At 51.6% G+C, this 15,119-nt stretch overlaps 4 protein-coding genes across 4 annotated transcripts; 2 read left to right on the top strand and 2 right to left on the bottom strand.

The window, feature by feature from the left end:
• Window positions 1-163: 163 nt before the first annotated feature.
• UREG_03979 (uncharacterized protein) lies at window positions 164-4,340 on the top strand (the record flags this gene model as incomplete). Its single annotated transcript, XM_002544416.1, has 6 exons — window positions 164-614; window positions 670-2,300; window positions 2,364-2,940; window positions 2,979-3,707; window positions 4,026-4,042; window positions 4,155-4,340. 6 exons carry the CDS (start codon window positions 164-166, stop codon window positions 4,338-4,340), a joined length of 3,591 nt encoding a protein of 1,196 aa, XP_002544462.1.
• Window positions 4,341-5,181: 841 nt separating this feature from the next.
• UREG_03978 (uncharacterized protein) lies at window positions 5,182-7,300 on the bottom strand (the record flags this gene model as incomplete). Its single annotated transcript, XM_002544415.1, has 5 exons — window positions 5,182-5,186; window positions 5,216-6,119; window positions 6,211-6,917; window positions 7,000-7,057; window positions 7,142-7,300. The coding sequence occupies 5 exons, from the start codon at window positions 7,298-7,300 to the stop codon at window positions 5,182-5,184; spliced, it is 1,833 nt and encodes a 610-aa protein (XP_002544461.1).
• Window positions 7,301-9,112: 1,812 nt separating this feature from the next.
• Window positions 9,113-10,797, top strand: UREG_03977 (uncharacterized protein; the record flags this gene model as incomplete). Its single annotated transcript, XM_002544414.1, has 2 exons — window positions 9,113-9,405; window positions 9,477-10,797. 2 exons carry the CDS (start codon window positions 9,113-9,115, stop codon window positions 10,795-10,797), a joined length of 1,614 nt encoding a protein of 537 aa, XP_002544460.1.
• Window positions 10,798-11,780: 983 nt separating this feature from the next.
• On the bottom strand, window positions 11,781-14,669 carry UREG_03976 (uncharacterized protein; the record flags this gene model as incomplete). Its single annotated transcript, XM_002544413.1, has 2 exons — window positions 11,781-11,838; window positions 11,962-14,669. The coding sequence occupies 2 exons, from the start codon at window positions 14,667-14,669 to the stop codon at window positions 11,781-11,783; spliced, it is 2,766 nt and encodes a 921-aa protein (XP_002544459.1).
• Between the last annotated feature and the right edge of the window lie 450 nt (window positions 14,670-15,119).

The raw sequence follows: 15,119 nt of genomic DNA, 5'->3' as shown, positions 1-15,119 counted from the left end.
AAAGCCCAAGGACAATCGCTATTTATCTGGCATTTTTGGGCCAATTGACGCTTTTATAGTTTGCAACGCTGCCCCGATTTGCATTCTTGCTGGACGGGCCGCGACACGTCCGAGTTCGCAGACGATTCGCCGTGGAATTCATCTCGACAAAAGATACACCAGTATGCCGGCCCGCTCTGGAACGCGCGCCTCTTCTGTTGCATCCACGCGCAAATCCTCCGTTCCCCCCTCGACTACAGGCGCCAATGTCTTCATACCCGATGAACCCGCAGAGCCCACTATCTCACCCAACTTACGTGCCAATATCGTAGAAATATTTGCGGATGCGCAACGGTCGACAACCGGGCATAGGAAACTGGTAGTGCGGCTGAGGAAGCTACAGGAATCGTCTTGCGGGCTGCGACCCTCGAAGGAGAAAGATAACAAGGGTAAAAGGCGAGACTCGGAGGTTTTTGAAAGCAGTTTCGGAGAAAAAGAAAAGCCTGCAGAGAGGGAGTTTAACATTGAGATATCTCGATGTCTATTACGGATACTACCAATTAAAAAGACGGAGGGAGCGGCAGATCGGGTACTCAAGTTTCTGGGGACATTCTTGAGGGCAGCAACAGATAAAGGTAGCGTGATCAATATATCATTCCCATTGCGCCCTTTCTCCTAATGAAGATGCAGATCTGGAATTATTTGGCCAGGGCGATCCAGATGAAACCCACACTCTACCGGAAACCCCAACTTCTAGGCTTACTTTTCATATTGTCTCTACTATGATTCCTTTCCTCGCAACAAAAGAGAAGACGGTACGATATCGGGCGACGCAAACAATTTCACATATTGTTAACTGCTTGGACTCAATTGATGATGAACTATATCACCTGATTCGACAAGGGCTTGTCAAGAGAATCAGAGACAAGGAACCGACTGTGCGAGTGCAGGCAGTGATTGGGCTCGGAAGATTAGCGGGTAACGACGAGGAAGATGACGATAACGATCAAAACGACGGTAGCTCAGCTTTGGTTGAGAAATTACTGGAAGTCCTTCAGAATGACACAAGTGCCGAAGTACGGCGTACATTGCTCCTTAACCTGCCCCTTACCCCAATGACTCTACCTTTTCTTCTTGAGAGAGCCCGTGACATTGATGCATCAACGCGACGTGCCTTGTACTCTAAGCTACTACCAACACTGGGCGATTTCAGACATCTTTCGCTGTCAATGAGAGAAAAGTTGCTGCGATGGGGTCTGCGCGATCGCGACGAAACCGTCAGGAAAGCGACTGGGCGCCTCTTCTCTGAGCGTTGGATTGAGGACTGTGCAAGCACTCAAAACGCAGGAGAAAATACGAATCAAGAAAAAGATAAGCTTGCTACGCCTAGTATGCCCGCTCTTACAGAGTTGTTGGAGCGCATTGATGTCGTAAACTCTGGGATGGAAGGTGGCATTGCCCACGAAGCCATGAGAAACTTCTGGGGAGGCCGGCCGGATTATCGTGAAGCAATTGTCTTCAATACACAATTCTGGGAAACATTGACAGCAGAAACAGCATTTATGGCCCGAAGCTTCAACGATTTTTGCCGCGAAGAGGGAGACGGAAGATACGAGGAGCTTGCAGATGAGAAGATCCCAGAAGTCACTGCTCTCGCTTTTTACTTGCACAAGTATACGACGACACTCCTGATGAGGATAATGCACCCCCAACAAGCGGAAGGAGGAGAAGAGGAAACTATGGAATGCGAATTTATAGTTGAACAGCTTCTTTATATATCTCTAACTTTGGACTATAGCGACGAGGTGGGTAGAAGGAAAATGTTCTCTCTCTTACGAGAAACATTAGCGGTTTCAAATCTTCCTGAGCAAGTGACGAAGCTCACTGTCGAAACCCTGCGGAATGTTTGTGGACCCGACTCGGCTGCAGAAAACGAATTTTGCAGTGTTGTACTTGAAGCTGTGGCCGAAGTTCACGACACAATTGTATACGAAGAGAGCTTCGTTTCTGCCAAGTCGGAAATCAGCGATGCGAGCTCCACGAGAGCTCGTTCAGAAACGCCTGGAGGCGGTAAAGAGGCTGAAGAAACGCCATTCAACAAGGAAGAAGCCAAGGCTAAGGTGCTTAAAGAGATCATGGTCAATATGAAGTGCCTGTACATCGCTCAATGCATGCTCCAGAACGTTGGGGGGAATCTGCAAGATAACGTTCATTTGGTGACGATGTTGAACAATCTAGTCGTCCCAGCGGTCAGGAGCCACGAGGCCCCAGTGCGTGAGCGTGGCTTGGAATGTCTTGGTTTATGCTGTTTGTTGGACAAAGTGAGTCTCGAACCTGCCCAGCTGTGTGATTATGGGGCCACCGCTAATATCCTGGTTTTATAGACACTCGCTGAGGAAAACATGAGTCTGTTTATCCATTGTTACAGCAAAGGCCATGAAGCTCTGCAAGAAATGGCATTACGTATTCTCTCCGACATACTCACGGTGCATCATACGATCCTTCTCCCAGTAATATCGCAAAATGACCCGAATGCTGTCACGCCACCACCATTCCAAAAACCGCTGCTGAAAGTATTCGCAAAGGCTCTAAAGACGAACTCCCCAGCATCAGTGCAAACTATTGCGGTGACGTCTTTAGCAAAGTTACTACTCACTGGCACACTTTCTCCATCAGGTCCTTCGGTGCCGCCCTCTATCAAAGAATTGAATGAAAGCTCCATCGATACCCTTCTTCAGGCGCTTGTTCTTTCGTTCTTCCATCCCCGAACTCGTGAAAACTTGTCTCTAAGGCAAGCACTAACATATTTCCTTCCTGTATACTGCCATTCCAGGTTAGTCAATGCGCAGCACATGCGCAAGATAGCAGTACCGGTTATTCGTGTTGTATTGGCGGCCGCAGATGACTTCTATGCTCTTGAAGCAGAGGAAGACAGCGACGGAGAGATCGACGAGAGTCTCGGTGAAAAGAAGTCAAAGCTCTCATGGCCGGTGTCATAGGAATGCTTGTCGAATGGACAGATGATCGACGAATTATCGGCCTCAATCCCGAAACGCCGTTGCCCGGCACATCAATAGTTCCAAACCCGCCTTTGAAACCAAGCGAGAGCCTTCACCTTGCTTTAGCCAAGGATTTGTTACAGCGTGTCTTGGGCGTCGGGGGATTTAGCGCTGCACCGAGAGAAGAGAGAAAACTGTTGCTTTCGATGCTTGGGAAACTATATATCCCCGTTCCTCCCTCGGCTCCTTCAAGGCCTGGCTCTCGTGCGCCTGAAGGTCCCGACGAACGGGAAAACCTGCGTTCGAGTATTAGATCGGGCCGATCAGACCAAGAACAGGGAACCATTGAAGATGACGGCGAGTTACTTCTAGAAGTCAAAGAGCTGCTTAATCAAGCCATTGCTTCCAACGTCGCGTCAGACGCCACGGGAAGAAATGCACTGGTCAAAGCCAAGAATGCGGTATTGAAATTACTTGCTGCATGCCGACCTGCAGGAGCGTCTGGGAAGGATAAGGATTCGTCGTACGTTAAAGAAGAACCTGAGGATGATAGCTATTTGCGTGAAAACAGGAGGAGTGTCAGTGTTGTTAGCGGCAGATCCAGCGTGGCTCCGAGCGAGTTGGCTGCTGTGGAGGAAGAGGACGAGGGCGACGAAACGATTGTTGTGGGAAAGCCGAGTGGTAGACGCTCGCTGGCGTCAGATGCCGGCACGGAAGTCTCTGTGCAAAGTGAGAGATGATGATCAGTGGAGTAATGATACTTATGGGCATGGGGGGCGCGTGTTTGATGCTTGGCTCGCTGGCGTTCAGTTCTTCGATCTGGGTAGTTATATATCTCTTGAAATGGAGATACATTTTGGCTTTGTTGAAATCTTTTCATATCGCAGCATATCTAAAGGAAATGGGAGCCATGTTTTTGATCTTGAGATCAACTTCAATGGGGAAATTTGAACACAGTTTAACCCTGACCAGAGGACGTTTCTAGGAAGCAAGGGAGAAAAATGAACGAGACGTAGGGGAATTTTCAATTGGCACAAGATACATTAGCAACAAAAAATGCAAGGGTAAGCTGGGCATCCAGGTTAGAAAAGAATCAGTAGCTGCGAGGACAGCCATCTAGTTGCAATCGGCGCCCAATACATAAAAAGGTTGGAGTATAACAATGGAACAAAATAGAAAGGCAATCCACCAAGCCGCACTCCAAAAACCGCCCACCATCCCAATGTTACCAACCCAGTCGATAAAAGGCCAAAAAGCGCTCCATCCAACGACCAAAAAGCTAGCCCGCTTTGCCCAACTCAACAAGCATCTCCAGAAAGAAAACAAACCAAAAGATCCAAAAAGCAACCTAAATCAAGCTGATTGAAAATAATCCAGGCAAGGAAATGCCTCCGTGATACTCCCAATCCTGCTGCTTTTTCTTCTCCAGTTTTCTTTTGCTGCGAAAATTCCATAACCCATTCTTTTTGTACGCTTCTATCAATATCCCATGTTTCCAGATGTATTGTCCCTTTTTGCTTTTGGCTTCCCGTTGTAAGAATAATGCGTCACAAAAAAGTTCGGAATGGATACAATTGGCCTGTCCAATAACCAAAATGACAGCCCCGATGCGGTGCTTTCCAACCCGATAAAATATTAAAGCTGTAAAACTCGATTTCGCAATGCCGACCATGAAATAAACCCGAAGCAAGTCCGTTGTCGCTCAATATGCTGACGATGGTAACGATATGGCCGATGGGAGATGTGTTTTAAGAAAGGGAGACTGAACAACACCATGCTAATGTTCTTGTTACATCGAAAATGGTGCCGTTCCGATCAAAAGCACGACGGCAATGACCGGAAAGAAGAAAAGGAAACCGCAAAAATTGGAAACAGAAAAAAAGGCGAGAGAAATACACAAATGGAAACTTAGATAAAAAGGGGGTTTGACCTGGGAGAGATCGTGCGAAAGAGTCGCCAAATGATGCCTTATATCGATGGGTCGGGAACCCAAGGCAATGAGAGCCAGGATGATGGATCGGCTCTCAGGGAAGTAGCATCGCTACATTAGCCGAAGGCATTTCGGGTCATTAATACCTCTTGTCCCAGAACATTGGCTCATAGATGCAAGCAGCTTGTTTATCAGAAGGTAACGATTTATAGTATCAGCCGAGACCTTCAACTCGTCTGGCGAAGTTGTTTGTGCTGTTCGAACTGGCCTAAATCAGCCTATGCTGAGGATTGCTTGTTAGAAGTACCGTTTCTGCGGCCATGAGGTTCATCTGCAACTGTCAATCCACCTAGGCCGGTGGAGAGGAAAGCGAAGGGGTCAGCGGACGAATCGTTATTGTAGAAACTGCCGTTTGAAGTGCCAACAGGTTGCTGCACGTGATCGGCTCCAGTGAATGCAGCCTGTGTTGCAGGGTTGCCGAAAGATGCAGCAGAGTGAGAGGCAGCGCTAGACCCATATCCAGTGTTCATTTGCCCCATGGGAGGATATGGTCCAGGTGCAGCTCCAAGTCCTGCTGGTAATCCGTACGTGCTGGGTGGGGCCGCAAACTGTTGGCTAAAACCGCCAAAACCCGCACCAGTCGATGGAAATGGAGCTGCGCCAGGAGCACTGCTGATCGAGCCAGGTCCCATACCAAAACTGGTTGAGGGATCCATTGGAGAAGGGAAAGCGGAATCCGCCACAACCGCTGCGCCTGAGCGTGGACCACCACATCGTAGGCAGTTGATGTTTTTGGCAAAGTTGTGGTAGCCGCAGCCTTCGGCACCGCATTTCCAGTCACCAGCGCGGAACGGTACGACTCCACCATTACCTCCCATACCTCTACCATGGCCCATGCCATGCCCGCCGTGATGACCCATGTGGTGAGGCGGAGGCAACATGTTTGGTGGCCCGTAGCCATAAGCATAACCCATTGGGTCAGGACCGGGGCCAATTGCCGGATAGGAACAGCGGAAGCAAGCCGTGCGACGCTGGAAGTTAGAAAATCCACATGATGGACAAGTCCAATCTCCCGGTCGAGGGCGGTTCTTGCTTGGCGGAAAAGGCGTAAGGATTTCGGCAGCGCGGTCAAGAACCCTGCTCGATGAAGGAGAGACCTCAATCGCCCTCTCGTTCAATGCACGACCATTCATGCAAAGACTTTCTGCAGCCTATCAAGGGATAAATATGTTAGGACATGGAGTAATTAGATGGGATGATATTAGCTGTTAACAAAGGATCATTGTTTTTGTGAAAACTTACTTCCTCGTGAGATGAGAAAACGGCAAAGCCAGTACCTGTTGGCTTGTGCTGATCTGGGGTCCGCAGAGTCCAGAATGCAATGGGACGTCCACCGAACTGGGTGAACCAGCTTTCTAACTCAGACTGCGTGGTGTCATGAGGGAGCCCACTCATGTGCAAAACCTTGCTGCGCTCCGCCAAAAACGCGCGGACGTCGGCTCTAGCGTCCATTGGACGGGTCAAAATTTCGGGGTGTTCGTGTGCGGGCTGAGACTTGCGGATCAGGCCCCGAAGAACACGAGCCAAAGTGATAACCTCTTCCATTGCCCGACGTGGAGACGCAGGAGCAAGTGCTTGAAGGTGGAACGGAAGATTGTGTTTGATCGGCGCAGAGGACTGCACAGGCTCTACTTCCAGGGCAGCACAGATATTTGCGAGATCGCTAGGCCCGAATGGCAGGGATTCTGGGTGGTGTTGCTGCCAGCGCTGGTATTCAGTCCGCAGATCGAAAGTGCGGGAATGCTGGAGGTAGGGGGGGAGAACGACGGCCTTGTCTCGCGCCTCACGAGGAAGCTGAACACGCATATCCCACGAATCCAATGTCACGAAGGCGAACTCGAGGTTCTTGGACAAGAGATGCTCCTGGGCGAAGGCATCGAAACGGTTCACCGCATCACGAAAGGTCCCTGCAGAGCGAACATGTTCCCAGGTCAGGGTGGTCAAGCTCGCTGGCCGTTCAAAGTTAGCAAAACAATAAACATTCCTTCTGGAAGGGTTCTAGAGCAGGGCCAGAATGTCCTGGACACGTACTGCAGAGTGGAGTGATTGGAGTGTTGACGGGCTTAACAAGGACGCTCTCCCGATGGAGCTGCATTTCCACTGTCCGTCAGCAAAGGTTGCATTCAAGTAACTCCCAGTTTTCCCGATCAGGTCCGACGACGGGCAGACTCACCTCCTCGCAAGATTTGGTGTCTAGCAGGATCCATCCCAGCTCAATTACTTCGGCTGAATCCTTGGTGACATAGACACCATGCTCGTCACAAGTGGTGGAGACGTGGATCACAATGTACCGGTCCAGCTTGGGGGATGGAGACTGCAGTGTTGATGCCATAGCTCACAATTGAGTCGAAAGGACCTACGAGATTCGATGAAGCGAGATGAGAAGGCTTGTGGGCAAGTGTCGACGGATGCTGTCGGCGAGCTGGGAGCAAGAAAGCAGAATTGAATCGAGGAGATCTTGTCGCCTAAAGAGGGAGAGAGAGCGGAAGAAGCGGCCAAATACAACGCACGCACCGAGGGAAAAGCAAGCAGGAAAAGAAAGCCAGAGAAACAGAAAAGCGAGAGCGGGAGTGCGAATGAGACAGATGGCGAGAAGAGAATTAGAGGGGGAGAAAGGGGACGAGTGTGAACGTCGAGCGTCGTGGTGAGAGGTGAGGTTGGAGAGAAAAGGGAACAAGTGGAGGCTTTTTTTTTTCTTTTCGACGTCGAGGGCGTATTTCCCGTAATTACTCTTTCACCACCCCGGGCTGCAGGCGGGCAACACGACCACGCCCGCGACTCTGCTGCATCCAGAGCTGCTGCTCTGGCCCGTGGCCGTCTTGCTTGCTGCTTCGCGCAGCTGGTGCACCGCATGCGTGCCGCGGAGCGAGTCAATGCGATTGTTCCCGCCGCTGCTCCCTTACCTGTATTCTGGCTGTAACCATGTATCTTTCCGGACCCTCGAGCAAAGCCCCCATCACCGCGTTGCATGGCCCGTTCAGGAGTCACTGCAGGGGCCTGGCTGGACTCCAGTCATCACTCATCAGTCTTGGATTAACTAGCCGATGGCTGTCGGGGGAATCCAGTGGCTTTTGGCTGAGGTGAGATACGTCCCTCCCCGACCACCCCAGCGCAACCGCAACCCCCCTGAGTGGCTTGGATGCACTGAGAAATTGGGCTTTTCGATATTACACTGAGACTAATACTAATATTAGCACCAGCAACTACCTTTACTCTTACTCGTCCTGTCCAGTGGACCGTGGTTGAATGCAACGGCTTCCTCCGTGATCAGGCAACGGTTGCTATCTTGCAATTGAAGATCTAATTCAGCTTGACATTGCTGATACCCGAGATATTGCCCTTGCCCATAGACCTCTTCTAGCCATTGGATAATGCAACCGCAAACCCGGGGTTCAAGGAGCGTAGGAACTATGAACCAATCTGAGTGGCTTCTGCATCAACATCCAAACCTCCAGACCGTGGATATTTACGTATATCTCAATGAGGGATCTATCTCGGTGACCAGGTGCTGAAGTGACAATGGGTGATAGAATGAAACCCAAGATCCGGTCGTGGCATTTGTAGAGCATGGGATAATCATAGCCTGCATGCCTTGGAGATTGTATTAAAACTGTGCCCCATCCGTAGATAATGGAGTCAACCACTCTGTATTTTGTCAAAAATCTTGTCGGCTTCTGGAACCTGAGACTGTCTCAAAAGCAAACTGTCAACAATTCTGGATTGTGAAGTTGTCAGGAGCAAACTTTCAATCCCAGCTTCTCCAGATGGTCCTGACCTGCAAGCATGCGCGAGTTCCACGATGCTCCATCTCAGGCTACTTGGGGGTGCACAAGCACCAAACCAAGTCACAAATTCACTCAAGCAAGCCACTTGGGCCTCTTATTCGTCAATTCACTGCCGTTGAGTGACAGTTTATAAATAGGATGCAAATCAGTAACTAACGGCCGTCCAGCACTGATGAAACAGCAACGTTAGCCGCCCATGCGAGCGGGTTCTGCCGTTCATTTGCTGCGAGAGCTCCCTCAAAAACACCGGCCCAGGGTTCTGTTGTCAGTGAGCTGGTTCACTTTCCCTCAGAGCTGCTGTTCCTTCAAAGAGAACTGAATCTGCATCTCAGAAATCTCAGCCGGAATTAACTGCAGGCATGGGTTTCCTCAAGCGCCTCCGATTGAAAGTCAAAGGCAAGAGCAAGAAGTCTGCGTATCCCGACCAGAACGAAGGTCGGTACGATGGCAGGGCCACAGACTACACGAAACGCCTCCCTCCCGCGATTCTGCGCCATGTCTTTGCTCAAGTATGTCCGCATTCGCTCGATGAATCACTTACCGCCTCCGAAGAATCGGTCGCGGTGAACGACTGTATGCTTTGTGATATGCGCGATCTGGCTCACTGCGCGCTTGTATGCCGCCGGTGGTGTAGCGGGGCCCAGGATCTACTGTATGTTCTCCCCCCTTGCGCCTCCCATGTCTCGAGGAATCGGCTAAATCGCGTATCGCCGCGCATTGTAGGTACCAACACGTCCGCATCGATGCCGTCCATTACTGCGATCTCGAAGTCTTACTAGCCGCGAAGCGAAAGAAGAGCTCCTGGTTAAATCATAATGCGGAACCGATTGACGCACCGAGGACCCGTTTATTGTTGTTTATGCGGACGGTCAGAGAACCCAATGACCTGGGACGGCTGGTTCTGTCTCTGCGCATGCCCTACATGACCCGGGAGACGAGCAAAAACGAGCTGGCGCGGACCGTCTCTGTTCTTCCGAATCTACGTTATGTGGACCTGCCGGTCGGGGTTTTCACTGACGACGCCTCGTCACATATGCTGAAGTTGGAATTGATGGCGCGGTGCCCGGATCTTCGCCGGATGAAGTATATTCACGGCTCAGAGGGCAGCTTCTCGGCGATTCCCCAAAAGCAACCATGGGCCAATATCGAGGTTTTGGAGCTCTCTAAGCTTTCAGTTGAGCCGACGTTACTATGCCAGGCCCTCAGTTCCTTCTCGCGACTACAGGATCTGAAGCTGGAGGACATGCACTGGTTGGAGGACCGCATGTTTGAACCGATGCCTTCATCACCGCAGTTTCCACCGTTACAACGACTTACACTCGAAGCCACTCCACAGATCACCACCACAGGGCTGACGGCATATCTCTCTTCGCCTCAAAACAGCCACGCGTTGAAGCATCTTTCACTCTTCAACACCGGCATCCTCCCTCAGGAACTACATGAGATCCTCACACGCGCCACCTCGCTTGAAACGCTATCCATTATCCACCAGGTCACTCGCGCACTTCCGACCGAAACCGTCCCTTTACTCTCCTCCAAATCCTTGACCCTCCTCCACTACGAAATCACCTCCGAATCCGGGCCGTACGGCGCCCAGCCGATCTCCTCGTCATATTACACCCACCTGATGTCCTCGCTCCTCGCCGGAAACCTCCCCGCTTTAAAGGTCCTCTATGTGCGCGATGCCCACTTCTCGGAGTCATTGATGCTCGCGCCCCCGCCCCGACTTGGCGGCGAGGGGGGTCCACGGCCGCGCGGAGGAGGATTCAACCAAATGCTCGCGGTGTACAGCAAAGGCGAGGACGAGACGGAATGGAATTTCACCAATTATGAGCCCCTGGCGGGATCTGGACGGCCCACGAGCATGGCGCGCCCGGTCAGTGTCCACGGAGCGCAGCTAGGTCCGTCCTGGGGGGAGAACGCGCGTGAAAGTGTGTTTATGGGGAACGGAGTCGACGGATTTCTTGCGGTGCCATCCGACCAACGGCCAAAGAGCAGTGGCGGATGGTCCCAGACCGGTTCGCGGAGGGATTTGTGGCGGTAGATTTGGAGGGATCGCTCCTGGTGTTGTTTTGTAGTAGCTGCAGGGACAGTCGAAAACGACGTAATGACTAATGGATTATGTGGGAAATCCCTCGCTATAATACTCCGTACTCTCCTCTCTTCCTGCGTAGATGCCCATACAGAAGAAATGATACTTGGAGTATCTACGCCGAACTAACACCGACTGTTCTGCTTATGTAAGTCAAGTTAGTCAAACAGTGCAAACATAGCTCTTCACCAAAAGAGGCAAGCACCAAGCACTGTGGAGCCGTGACTCATCGCGTGTCCTAATCCACCAATCACAGCGCGCCAAACGGGTCTCGCTTACCCCTAGCGCCACCATCCGCCAGGTATAAATAAAGCGTCTGCCGCCCGCCCTTCCCCCGAAGTTTTTTCCCTTCTTTTTTCTTCTTTTCTTCTTCATCCAAGTGCACGGGTCTTACGTTTCCAGTGAAGGTTCGCCTGAGGCAACGTTTTTGCTAGTTGAAAACTGCAAATTTAGACCGCTTCAGTTGGTCTTCGGATCGGCTGGGAATTTTTGAACAACTTTCACAAAAGTATAATATATATTTTTATCCGCTGTTGGACTGGAGGGGTCCCGAATGCCATAGTGGCTTTGGGACGGCCTTTACCGACGGGGGGATCTTGATGGCTTCATTGCTGTTGAGGTTGGCTCAGTCATTGGGCTTGAAGTGTATATTCTTGTTTTTCACTGGTTTGGTCTCCTGGTTGGGACCTTGCAGAGAAGAACTGCAGAGTTGTCGGTCGATCTGCTTGGGATGTGGTCTTGTCCCTACGTAAGCCTCCCCTTTTCTACATAACACGGAGTGATGAACACATGAATGTGAGAAGAAGCCTAGTTTAATAGGCGAAGACGTGCAGGTAGATTCCCCTATGTATACTAGTTACCTAGAAGAAACAAATCTGCATGCTAATAAATCCCAAACCCATCCTGTTCGCATCAGGTCTGTAAACTGCATGGTATCATTGGCTTCCCTCCCCGTTCCCGCCGTCTATGAGTTCGGTATTCGTCTCGTCATCGCTAGAAAGGAAATTTTGTCAAAGTAGAATGTAAAACCGGAATTGAGTTAAAAAAGGCGTCGTCAGTTTTCATAAAAGAATGCTTCACCCCGTTTCTATCAATCACCCGGGACCCTGAGCTTACCCAGCCCTGTGATGCTCAACGCTACGCAGCAAGCTCCCTTCTGCGAATTTACTCGACTGGCACACATCAAGTAACGGCCGTCCAGCCGTCCTGGCCCCCGTCGCCACACCACGGCCCGTCTGCGCAGAACCCTGCGCGTGGTTTACCTTATTCTGCGCAAGCAAGCCCGTGGGGATGAACGGCGTGTCTGGCAGCGGAACCGCCGATATAGCAGCTGGATGGTGTACCGTGCGCATCGTGTTCGAACGTTGGCGGGCACGTGCCGAATGCGCAAAGTGATCCGGGCGCTGGACGTGTGACGACATGGTGCCGCTCCGTTGCGGTTTGCGCCAGGTGTTTGCGCTGGGGACGACGATTGCGCCGGGGCAGAGCTCGGGGCCCGTGGCTTTGTCCACGAGGAGGGTTCCTGGTTGGGCGGCCACGCCACGACCCTTGCGCGCGTGCTGAGGTGGTTCTTGATAGGTTGGGGTGAGGTCGACAAGGGGCTTTTGGGGCTGCTGGATGGATTTTGCACGGTGGCGGCTAGAAGGGGGGGAGCGGATGGTGTTTTCTCTGCTTGGGGGCTTGCTAGAGGTGTGCACCGGAGGGTCTGAGGGCCGTGGGGGCAGCTCCAGATTATTTAGTAGGCCGTTGGCAGTAAATGGATTGTTTTGTTCTGCCAACTCTTTCTCACGCTCCCGCATTGCATTCTGGCGCACGGTATAAGTACGTCCCAGCAATCCCGTTGACGTGAATGGCTCACCGTCAACCGGTGGTTTCCGCCTGGCGGTCGTCGTCTGGCTGCGTCCACGACTCTTCTCAGTCGCACGGTTCGGAGGGTTGTGTGACCTTTTTGGTGAAGTTGGAGCCGAGGCAAGCGGTGAATTGGAATGACTCTTTATAGGAGTAGCTTTTATACTTGACGAGTTCTTCGGAGTTGGCGGGCCTTCGTCCGAGGGCGTGAGTGGTCTCGCAGCTATCTCATCCGCCAGCAGATCCATATCAACTAATGGCTTGAACGAACCGAGTTGATATGGGGTGGCAGACCCGATAGAAAGACGGTTCGCACTGTCGTGAGAAACCCCTTTCGCACCCGTTTGAGCTTCAGGTTTCCCATCATTGCTACCCTCTCCCATAACGCTGACCAGGTACCAGCTGCGCCACTGCTGCACAGCGTTATACCACTGCCAACCGGACTCTGAATCGCTCATGGAAAAGAAGTGTGCGAAATTGTCGGTTGTAAGGAACATGTTCGACTTTTGCTGACTTTTGATCACGAAGCACAGCTTCTTCGGTGGCTTAATCCGCCGATACTCCCGTTTCTTAGGGGAGTAGATGTCGAAGTCTGACATATGGCATATATTCGTAGACTCCGCGCCTTGCTTTTTCGCCATCAACACCTGGCCATCAGACCTCACGGTGATGAATCGCTTATCCCACTTCCCTTGGCGTTGGCAGTGGTAGATCTGGAAAGTTGCATCTTTTGGTTGTTTGCGAGGCGCTGATCGAACGTCGAGGCCTTCACTGACACTGTCGTCCGGGGCTGTAACGACTTCCAGATGATTCTGCGTATCGTCATCCCACGAATTCATCACGTCCCGAACATGTTCATATCTCCGTAACGGTCTTTCTATGCCGAGCTGCTTGAAGCTCTCCATCAACACAGCTGTCTTGGGATCGATTGATTCACTCAGGCAGTTTGCAGCAGAATACAACAGATCCTGGGCCTTGGTTGTGGGCGTGATTGGAAGATTGATAAAGGAGTCATTGCAGGTAACCAGCACCTTTCTTTCCCCAGCATTCACCGCAGAAACTGGGGTATCATCTGGCAGCCCAGTTGGTAAATCTCTCGGATCTATGAGTTTAGGAGAAGATATTAAAGTTTTCAAATCTTCCCTGGCGTCACGCTGTGTTTTTGAGGAGCTGTTTGGATCCACGCCTTTGATACGTGACAGGAGACCGCCTCTCTCTTTCACAAGCTTCTTGCTCGAACTAGGGGCGTTATGTATTGCTGCAGCTCTTTCGTTTGCAAGAAGCTCTTCACGCGTGCTTTTGTGAACATCCACTGGAGATTTAGGGTTATCTTGCACATGTGCATGTTGCAAAGGAGAGGTAGGAATGTGAATATTCTCAGGTCGTCCACGGGTGCGCTTGGGCTCTGCCTCCTCCCTAGGTCCCGGGGAGTAGATGGCTTTCAAATGTGACTGCATCTCCCCTGCAGATCGTGGTGGAGAAGGATCTCCTCCATCCCTGCGCCGATCCAAAGAGTTTCTCCCCAGGATACGCGAGAAATTCCCAAATTTCGGGCTCGACGGCTGTGACAAACTCTGCTTCGGCGCGTCATACACGGGTGCCACTGGTGCTTCATGCTCTGGTTGCAGCGGTGGTGCTTCATACTGGCTGCTTTCGGTGTTGTCAATCCAATTCTCAATGTCCGCGTACTGTCGAATCTGCGCGACGGGAACGGGAGGTGGAGGCGGAGGAGGTATCGAAGTCACGATCTTGGTAGGCTTCGCGTGGCGATAGCGAGACATGCTCCGCTGGATTGATTCATTCTGAGGTTGAGCAACGCCGGGATTGCTGCTCGACGGGTGGGTGGGCAGCGGAGGCGGCGCAGTCGAGCCAGGAAGCTGCTTCGCGGCCGCAGCCTTTCTCACTGATCGATATCGAGAAAACTTTGCGGGCTGCTGGACCTGCACCGTTGACGACGCGTCGTTTGTGCGGTGCATGCTGTCGACATCTGCTCGTGCGAACAACCCAAAAATGTCCCAAGGAATCAAGCCCGCGTATTTCAACCCCTTCTGTCCCGATGAGATGCCGATTGCCGGGCTGCGATCATTCACTGGTTCCGCTCTCGTTCCTTGTATTTCCTCCCAAGTGTGGAACTGTGGAGATGTTGTCCACGATCAAGGTGACGTCGATCTTATCGCGAATGTTACCAATGACAGCGGCAGAGGCCCGACGGGAGATGAGGCTTTTGTATTCGCCGGAGATCTGTTCAGAGAGGGAAAAAGAGTCAGCGAGAGCAAGGAAAAAGCAAAAACTCAATTAACTAGAAATGAGAGAATGGAGGTTTCAGGTGCGCCATGGAAACTGAGGGCCTGGGGAAGCGCACTCAGCGTATCTCGACTCTCTTCACCTTGCGACGCCCGCGTGAGGGCGCAGCAAACGTCCTCAGG

The sequence above is a fragment of the Uncinocarpus reesii genome, genomic scaffold (assembly GCF_000003515.1).
Source record: "Uncinocarpus reesii 1704 scaffold_2 genomic scaffold, whole genome shotgun sequence".
Lineage (NCBI taxonomy): Eukaryota > Fungi > Ascomycota > Eurotiomycetes > Onygenales > Onygenaceae > Uncinocarpus > Uncinocarpus reesii.
The sequence above is the reverse complement of the archived record's forward strand: the minus strand, read 5'-3'. Positions and strand labels throughout refer to the sequence as shown.